Source organism: Chanos chanos, chromosome 10, assembly GCF_902362185.1.
Source record: "Chanos chanos chromosome 10, fChaCha1.1, whole genome shotgun sequence".
Classification (NCBI taxonomy): Eukaryota; Metazoa; Chordata; class Actinopteri; order Gonorynchiformes; family Chanidae; genus Chanos; species Chanos chanos.
In genome coordinates, this window is record NC_044504.1 from 16643190 (window position 1) to 16653429 (window position 10240).

General features: G+C 41.8%; 1 protein-coding gene across 1 annotated transcript in view; it reads left to right on the forward strand.

Moving 5' to 3' along the window:
* adam12b (ADAM metallopeptidase domain 12b) overlaps nucleotides 1-8664 on the forward strand; it is a 61094-nt gene extending 52430 nt beyond the window's left edge. The window contains exons 18-23 of the mRNA XM_030787413.1: nucleotides 962-1070; nucleotides 2828-3014; nucleotides 3719-3827; nucleotides 5037-5294; nucleotides 8227-8406; nucleotides 8629-8664. Of these exons, the coding sequence (XP_030643273.1) occupies nucleotides 962-1070; nucleotides 2828-3014; nucleotides 3719-3827; nucleotides 5037-5294; nucleotides 8227-8406; nucleotides 8629-8664 (879 nt within the window). The remainder of the gene's footprint in view (nucleotides 1-961; nucleotides 1071-2827; nucleotides 3015-3718; nucleotides 3828-5036; nucleotides 5295-8226; nucleotides 8407-8628) is intronic.
* Nucleotides 8665-10240: the final 1576 nt, after the last annotated feature.

A 10240-nucleotide genomic window follows, 5' to 3' on the forward strand; every position in this document is an offset into this window, starting at 1 on the left:
TGTATTTGTGCGTGTATGTGTATGTTTCTTGCTTGGTGTGTGTGGGTATGTTACATGTGTTATGTCTGCATGTGCCTGAATGTGTACATCTGTGTCTGAATTTTTGCGTGTTAGTGCATGCATGTTTGTCTGTGTGTGTGTCTGTGTGTGTGTGTGTTAAATGTCTGTCTGTGTATGTGCATGAACAGTAGGGTGAGAGAGGTTAAGAAACATACTTGGCTTAGATTAGCTGCTGATGATGGGTGTGTGTTCTGTGACCTTGGGCAGGGAGTGACCAATCCTATGATATGTAACTAAGCCCTCACACAGACAGCTGTAGTCCATTATCCCTCTGAAGAGGGAATCCCTGGAGCCCCCCCCACCCAACCCCTCCACCCTGTTATAAGGTACGAGGCCAGTTTGGAGATGGGCTCCCCTCCACATGTTTTCACCATCATGTTGGCCATTCTGAAGCCCTTCTACAGAGCCACAGAAACTGACACACATGCTCCTCTTCTGCAGAAATCAAATCCTTTCTTACCTCACATGTTAGAGTAGAACATGTAAATGATTTCTACAGTTTAAGATTTATACAACTTTGTAACACCATAATTTGTGGAAGCCATTGTTGACACTAGATAGAATGTACTGAATCTTATTATTTGTTTATTTTTTTTATGAAAACGTCTTGTTTTCCATGATATATCCTTTGCACATATGATACATGATATAGGAGTAATATATGAATGTTTTTCCTCAGTCTTTTGCCAAGATTTAGAGACATGTACACATTGCATTGTAATTATGATTCATGATTAATACATTAATCATGAATCACCCAAACAATTTCATATGACATTGTAAAATGTAGGCAAACTGAGGAAATACACTTACACTTTCTCTGACTGTAAGACCCATTTGAGAGATTGATTAAACCTTACCTTTGCCCATTTACATTAACTGTAATGTCTTGTGATTACAGGTGTGTAACAATAAAAAGAACTGTCACTGTGAAGCTCACTGGGCGCCCCCGTTCTGTGAGAGGTCGGGATTTGGGGGCAGTGTGGATAGTGGGCCAATGAGACTTGCAGGTACAGTGACTGTTAGCTACACCGTCCAATCACACTGAAGCGCAAACGGGACAATTTTAGAAAAGGACACATTCAGATTTGTAGCTGCATACCCAACAATTGCTGGTGTGACTCTACAACAATATCATCTAATGCACAGCCCTGTACACCTTAGAGTAGTTTCCTCCTATCCTTTCTCCTGAAGGCCCACACACAACTGCACATTTTAAATCTCTCCCTGCTGTAACACACCTAATTCAGCTCATCAGGTAATTAGTTGCAGCCGCTGTGTTAGATCAGTACCAGCAGGGCTGTAGCACTCCAGAGGCAGGTGTGTTATTATTCTGAGTTCGAAGGAATGATCTAATTCACACAGTCAGGTGGTGTTCACGGATTGAGCAGATATCTACAGACACTACAGCCCTCCAGGCGTCTACCACCGCAGGCAAAGAAGAGGAAAACCTATAGAGCAATTCATGATTCCAAACTGACTCCAATTACAGCTGATGCAATGATAAGTCAGCGTGAAGGTGGTAGACTTGGGCTTCTGCAATGGTGATTCCCAGTCTTACCTTTGGAGGCCCACTGTTATTCTTCCTCCCTCTCCCAGTGTCTCCCTCCTGTAACGTACCACTTTGAGCTAATCAAGTTCTTGATAATTAACTGATGAGTCAAATCAAAGTCTGGATAATGAACTGACGAGTCGAATCAGGTGTGTTACAGCAGGTAGAGATTTAAAAATGTGCAGAGCTGTGAACCTTCGTAAGAAGAACCCGGAAATGCTACCATGGGTTACATAGATATGTTTTGTTTGGGGTTTTTTTAAATATAAAATATACATTTTATATATGCATGTATATATATAGAAAGGTCCTCAAAGTATAATATATAAAAAATATAAGTGCATAGAGATTAGGAAAAACAAATGTGTTATGCCCTCTCTTATCATCTGGACTAATTACCATCTATACACCAGCTTTCCTCTGACCACAGTCTAACTCCCTTATAAAGAGACAACAGGTATTTTAAACTGACATTAAATATGTCCTTCATTAAGGTCCTCTGTTCCCACCTGTTAAATATGATGGAGAAAAGACAGATCTTGATGAAAGGAAAGGGCATATGATGGTCTTAGAGACACATAAGGAAAAGTGTGACAACAGTCAGAGCGGATTGTCTGTCTCTCTGGCAGCTATAAAAGTAAGAAAACACATCAATATTCATATCAAGCTTTAGCTGAAGTACAGAAAATGAATAAAAAAACAGGAAAATCAGAGTGAAATAAGCACTCTTTTATATTGTCCACAGGCCTGTCTGGCTCAGAACTGCTTCAGTGCGACATGTGTCTGTGAATTAACACTCAACACATTCATGTCTGCAAATGAACACCCTATGGATTATGATTGTCCAGTAAAAGAAAGAAATCCAGAACATATCTCTACCCACTGTGTTAATCTTAACATTACCAAGTAGACCACAGACACTGGAGGGATAGACATAAAGAATAAATCAATTATTCTCACAGAGAGGAGCAACGTTTACAAGTTAAAGACAAGGTTATGAGTATGACCATACCTGAGACGAATAATGATCTGAAGTATTTCAAAGGCTGAAGTGTTTCAAAAGCTGAGCCCTATAGAGTATTTGGATCCTGTCGTTCAGACACTTAGTTGATTCAGGTCTGGTGGTGACAAAGTGGGTTAAAGGTGAAGTAAGTTATTTGATGATGTGTTTTAACTGTAGACTCTCTGTGTCCCCCTCTTCGTGCTGTGCTGTAGACGTGCATGTGTGTGTATTAATGTGCGTGTTGTCGTATGTGACGTCAGCTGACAGCAGGGCTGTCGTCGTGGGGATCGTTATCTCCCTCTTGCTCCTCCTGGCGGCTGGAGCAGTCGTTTGTCTGAAGAAAAAGACCCTAGTGCAGCTGCTCTTCACCCAGAAAAAGAGCACCATCCAAAAGCTCAGGTACTTTAATGACCCTGTCACTTAACCCATTAGTCAAGTCTGGAGAGCAAAAATTAAGTGATTTTCACACCACAATATTTCAAAATCTCTCAGTAACTGATTTGAACCACAGTCTCACTGTGCTGGCTTAACTGATACTTCAATGATAGTTGGGTAATATTCCAGAAATCTTTGATGACATGTCCCAGAAATACTGGATCAGTTAGCAATATGTTCTCTGATGTTTAAATCCACTATCAGTTATAGCGGTTGAGATCCTTAGCCATAAATTATGAAACTCAGTCTTAGACTCTAAGTGATGACATCATGATGTAAAAAGGACCTTAATTAAAAGAGCACCGCTCTGACAACAGACAAGCTCTAATGATTAGTGCTAAGACTTCCGTAGAAAGAAATTCTGTTTTTTTTCTTTCTTTCTTTCTTTCTTTCTTTCTTTCTTTTCTTTGTGCTCCCTGTTTTTCTGACGTGCTTGGCTGCTTTATGCCCCCTGTTATTCTGACATGCTTGGTCTTCATTTCCTTTTAGAGCTTTTAAGTGTATTTCTTATTTTTCTGTTTGCATAGTCCTGTTTACTGGTCAGCAAAAAGGATCTTTGTGAGTTTAGTCTCCCTCTCTCTCTCTCTCTCTCTCTCTCCCTCCCTGTCTCTCTCTCTTTCTCTCTCCCTGTCTCTCTCTCTTTCTCTCTCCCTCTCTCTGTACTGCAGGTCAGTTGGCCGAAGCAGATCACCTAGCCTGCCGCAAACACACTCAGTTTTCAGGGTCTCTCCCCAACACAAGCCCCCATCTAAACCACTCAGCTCCAGTATCTATAAGGTGAGCTACACACACACACACACACACACACACACACGCTAATGAGTTTCAGAAACGATGCGTAGGTCCCGTATGTGTACTGCGGTTGTGTCTTCCCCCTGCAGCTAGATAGGCTAAATTTGCTCAGAGAATTACCATGCTTGTCCAAACAAGTTCATCTGAGGCTTATTGTCAAAACAAGATGACGATGTGAGAATAATTTATTTATCCTTTGTGTCTATCCCTCAAGGGATATTAACAAGAGCTGTTTCATTGACAGAGAAAGCCTCAGATCTTAATGGAGAGGTGTCTCCATTTCAATGAAATATGAATCATGCAGTGCTATCATAATAGGAGCACATTAATTGTTTCTTGTTACTTTCATACTAGTCGGGAAAAAAAGATCTTGGCATATGGAATAGAAATAGTTAGAGAGCAACGTGTGAATTTATAAATGCCAGTGAGAGTGTGTGTGTGTGTGTGTGTGTGTGTGTGTGTGTGTGTGTGTGTGTGTGCACCATGTAGTGCTATCTTTCTGGGGAAAGGTAAGATAGCATGATCTGAAAAAAGTGTGTGTGTGTGCGTATTTATGGTTATACTCAAGGAGAAGGTGAGTCAGAGGTCAAAGGTCATGTGTCTGGATTTGAAATTCACAGACTTCTCTCAAATCAGATCAGCCCATTCTCATTAGACCAGTATGTATGCAGTCAGCACACTTCTGTCAGTGGGAAAAAGAAAGTAAAAGGAAAGAATGAAAGAAAAAAGGAGGGAATGGTAGTTGTTACCTGCCCTCTTTTTGTTTGACCTGTAGTATGTTGCGAGACAAAGTTTTAGTCAAGGTCTTCTCTTTTTACTCTGTCTTCCTTGCTCTTTCTTTCTTGCCCTCTCCCTTAGTCCCAGTTAAAGTAAGATCATCTCAGGCAAAATGCCCAGGTACAACTCTGATCATGTTTAAATGCTGTATATTTTACAGAGATAACCTTGAGAGACTGTCTGAAGTAAAGAGAGGAATATGAGTAAAAGAAAAGGAGGATATAGAGGAGAGGAATGAGGAAAACAGCTAAAAAAAAACAGTTTGCAAGGTTTTCTGGAGATAAGAAAGAAACGTAGTAGAAAGAAAGAGGAGAATGAGTCAGCACGCTTGTATTAGAACACTGAAGTGAACTGATGTTCGTTCTCTCTCTCTCTCTCTCTCTCTCTCTCTCTCTCTCTCTCTCTCTCTCTCTCCAGCCATCTCATCTTATCTCAGAGCCTCTCCTGCCTCCTCATAACCTCCACTCCCACAGTCTGCGTCGTCTGCCCCAGTGTCAGCCACTGCAAATCAGCCATCCCATGCCAGTCTCTCTGGGCATGGGCATGAGCACAGGGCAAGACCATCCACCCCCAGTTCCTCCACACCGAGCACCCCCTACGCAAACGCGCTCTCCAGTCAGAGCGGCACCGTTCCACACACTCCCACGCCAGCAGCTGCCCAGTCCAACCGAGAAGGTGAGCTTTACGCACCCCCAAACATGGCATTCTTAAAAAAATAAAAATAAAAAAAAAAAGGAAAAAAAGATGATATTACTCTAGCAACATGATTTCTGCAAAGTCTTTCTGAAGAAAATCATTTTTCGTTATCCAGTTGAGACTGCAGTAAATGAGATGAAGCTGAATACTGTTTAGTTTACCAGTGTAGATTTCAGCCTTGGCAGGTACACTGTTTGCCCAGAGATATGCCTGTATTTCACAGGAGCACTGGGAATGCTGACAGATGCTTAATTCCATAAGGGAGCGAACAGAGAGACGTCGTGTAGGAGATGTTACACTTCCCTTTGTTGTATAATATACATTCATATTTCCGTGTGAAGACGAAGAGAGAATCTAAGAAGGGTAAAGAAAAAAAAAAAGTCGGAGTCTAAGACAGAAAGCTGTAACAGATGGTGGGGACGAGAGGATGAAAGGGAAAGAGATGGAGATAATTGGGGAGAAGAGAAATGAAGAGGTACCCTGATGGAAAGATTCCAGACCGAGAGAGAGGGAGAGAGAGAGAGAAAGAGAGAGATTGGTCTGTAGAGTCTATGAGGGCTCACATGATAAGTGGAGCACTGAGACACGACTCTCAGCTCCTCTATCAGACAACTTGGAAAAATAAACATCTGGCGCAAAACATCTTAGCATCGCTCCGAGGCACAAAGCCAAACAAACTGCAGAAAACACCAGCCATAAACCCTCACCTACTACAGTTTCAGTTGCTTAGTGCAGCGATCAGTATCTCAGCAGAGAAACAAAGACGACAGTTTGAGAAACCTATAAAATGACTCGCTATTAGTTATGAAACAATGAAACGGTATCAGACCTTTTTTTTCCTGAAAATTCAAAGAATAAATTGACATGAACAACAGTAATTTTATAAGAACATCGCTTTGTTTCATACTCTGTCTCCATGTTTTGACTGACCCTTTACTCAGATGGGCAGCCCAGTGCTGCTGTGAGCATGGTTCTCGTTATGGCCTCCAATCAGCTGCTGAGGTTCAGGGGGACATGGACAGATTGGCTTTCTCAAAGCCCTCAGCATGTGGGTGAGCTGGGAGACACAGAGTGCCTGAAGGGCATTCTCTTTAACCAAAATACCCATGTCTCAAATAAAAACGTATACCTTCGGCATGAGGAAACATCTTTCTGATTCAAACCAAGTTAGTAGCATAAGATATACAGATATCCTTCAGATTACCTGCTTTAAAAACAAGCAAAGCTTGAGTCTCCATCTGTTTCTGCCATCAGATAAACTCTGTCTTACTTGACACTAGCAGGGAGAAGTCCCAGCAGGCATTGCACCGGTTACTGAGGGGAGAGAATCTGAGGGAAGAGCGATTTTAAACCACTGATGTTGTTTTCAGTGAGTTTGCCGATAGAATGCACTGCTGCTGTCTTTGAATGATCTCTCCAAAATTGCTTTCTTTAAAAACAAATTAGAAAAAAAATAAAGCTACGTGTTCCTTTTTTTGCAAACAGACATTTATACAGCTGTACCAGAGCATCTCTTATTCTGTAATCCGTCATTTTCCAACAGTTCACCAAGGTGATTGATTTCAGATTGTAGCATTCATGTGAAAGCACGAGATCTGCTTTAGTGCTAAGTCAAAGTGAAATTGTTCATCTGATTGTCTGTCTGAAAACAAACCATGATCCAGCTGTGCGGACCGAAATAAAAATGTCTCTGTACACGAGACTGTGCTGTCGAGATTAGCGCACGTAAAGTTTCCTTTCCAGTCGTAGGAACAAATGGAGAAAAAACAGATAAATCGGATCAGTCATTTGAAATGTGTTGAACTTTTTTAGCGATGGTTCGTGCGACTGGCAGAGAAGGTTGTGTAAACTGATATAATCACGGCTGGGTCCTGATGGGATAATTCTGTTGTATTGTACAACTTAATCAACTGCTTCTTTAAACCCAAACCAAACAGGTCCTTACTGATTAATTGGAGCAATCTTTGAGTGAAGTGCCTTGCTCAGGAACACACTAACACAGATCCATTTTGCGTGTGGTTCAAATCCACAACCTTCTGGTTTCAAGGTTTCTACCCTCAGTGCCATCCATGCCATGAGACCACCAAAACTTAAAGATGGCTATGCTTTCAGGACAGAATGTGTCCTGAAACAGGTTCACGTCCTCAGACCCTGTCTTGTTGTTTTTTTCCTTTTAAAATTCAACACACCAACACACACACACATGACTTAACGCCTCTGTAATGCAATAAAACTCAGCTCGCTCGCACGCGCTCTCTCTCTCTCTCTCTCTCTCTCTCTCTCTCTCTCTCTCTCATTCTTTGGGAGGGAGCAGGTTTCTTAGGAATCACAAGTACAAATCACTTTCTCACAGTGTCTGGCACTTGGAAATGTTTTGGAACTGAGGTTTTCTACAAAGCTTTTTGGCCTAGGGAAAGGCTTAGCTTGTCATGTATGCCAGACTTACAGACATTTTTTAATCTTCTTTAAATATATATATATATATATCTCTGGGGCTCTGAATTTTGTCAGTTTTCTTCTAGATTCTTTTTGTTAACGTCACCATATGTTTCAACAAATCAACCCAGAACAGTGGTCGAGCAGGCAGCAGATTATGTTTGTTTTTATGTTATTTACACTAAGTACATACCATATGACAGACTCTCTATAGATCTGACAACTGTCACAGTAACCACAAAAGAAGATGATCATGCGACTTAGACTGTGTTTCAAACTTGCCAAGTTTAGTTGGTAAGTGACACAGCCCCATCTAGTGGTCAGAGCGTGGCGGCATTTCTCTCATGTTTGTGATGACTTTGAGACTCCACAGAGGCCACAGGGTGTAGTTAAAGTATTTACAGGAGGAGTATATGCATTTCATTTTTAAACTGTGTGTGTGTGTGTGTGTGTGTGTGTGCACGTGCGGTCGTAGGACCATGACAGGCCAAGTCCACCTCAGAAGCCACTACCTGCAGACCCACTGGTCAAACCCTCTCGGCTGGCCCGTAGCACTTCTGCGGTTGGGATTCGGATCCCCGGCCCTGGCCCCCTCGCCATCCCAATTCCCACAGTTCCACGCCCCCTACCTACCATACCACAGCCCAGCAGGTCAGTCCTTTAACCCAGCAGGTCAGTCCTTTAACAGCCCACACCACAGGCCCAAGTTACACTAAACTTAAAAGTAGTGTGTTTGATTCAAATATAAAGAGTATCTTGTATCTATTTAGATACAGTGTTAACATTTCATGACAATTTCCATCTTGTTGTGTATTCAGTGATTAACATGGTGAGTGTTTTTTTGTATATTTCACATTTCAGATGTATACACAAACAGCCTCCACGACTCCCACAGCCTATGTACGATCGCTGATGGCAGGAACCGCGTCAGGGTCACCGTTAATCCCGCGGGAGGATGAAGAATCGAAATTGCACTATGAGAACTCTGCCGCCCCACTCCCCCACCTCCCCCGTCATCTTGGACAGACCTCTGGAGTGTCCCTCTGGAGTTTTTTTGGGGGGGGGACAGGGCCTGAGCTAACACCTTGGTGCTGTGACTCAGAGAAAGTGCTCAGTCGTCTGGCTCAGGGAGTGCAGAGCTATTTAACTCGTGTATTTATTGAGCTGAGAACAGAGTGCACTGTGCTAGGCTTTTTTTTTCTTTTTTTTTTGAATGGTAGAATTATTGTCACTTTCATTCTACTTTCTGTTTTCTTTGTTTTGTTTTTGTTATCGTTTTTTGTCGTCTCCAGAGCAAAAATAAGGGCACTGGTGTTTGCCATATTAGAGGGAGTACATATTGTTTTCCATTCTTTTTGATTTTTTTTTTTTTAATTAGTGTTTTATATGCCATGGGAGCATAATGCAATGTAGTTACTGAATCCTGTGAAATTCCGTAAATAAAAGGAGGAATACAGAGGTTTAGGGAGAAAAGAGACTGTAAACATATTCAAGGGAAAGCAGAGCAGTGTAGGAAGGCTTTCAAGAGCACTTCAGAAAATGATAGATCAAGAGAACTGGATTGTGAACAAAAGACATGACCAGTATTACTTTACAATCATGTAGATTTAAAAATTCCACCCATACATATGCCAGAACATCCAACATGGAAATACTAGCGAACGCAGTAGACAATGGATCCTTTGAATGATGTATGGTAAAAGGGAAGATGCGTTTCGATTGGGCATTTGGACAGACATGCCCTGATATTTTCTCCAGGTTTACAGTCACAGGGTCAACCCAGGGCAGGGTTCTCTGTATCCAAGCCTAGAGAACTCAAGTTCTTCTGTTCTTTTTCCTCACAAACATAATTAGAGGGTGATTTTATCTGGCAAGCGAGTGGGTCTGCACTTTTCAACCGAACAGAGAACATAGTGAAAAATGAAGATGGTAAAAATGAAAACCAGGACTGGATTTGGGAAACTCTGGCCTAAGGTACCTGGAAGTGACAATAAGCCTGCATAATAGGCAACTTACTACTTGAGATGTCAAACGGACATGAATGTTTAATGTAAACTGAAATCCACAAACTTGAGACATACACAACATGTGTTTATCGTTAAAAGAAATGGCGCATTGTTCCTTGCCGTTAAGATGTGCTTTGACAGATCTAGTCTGTTACTGAGGTGGGGCGCTGGAGTTCAGAGGGCTTAACTCAGAAATGACCTAACATCACTCCAGACCTTACAACAGCACAAAACAATGCAATAGTCAGACTCATCTATCACACTGGGAGTCAGTAGGATCTCATGACACACTATTCAGTGTCAGATTGACCTCTGTACTGTGTACTGTCTCCATGGGGATAAAATCCTTCACATACCGTATGGGTATATCCTCTATTGTCAGTAGGCAACACGTGAGCACAGCCAAGTTACTCTGTGAAAAAAGGAACAACTACTTGAGCTTCTGATCAGTTGAATCTGTTTCTTATTTTGTGTATGCTCTGA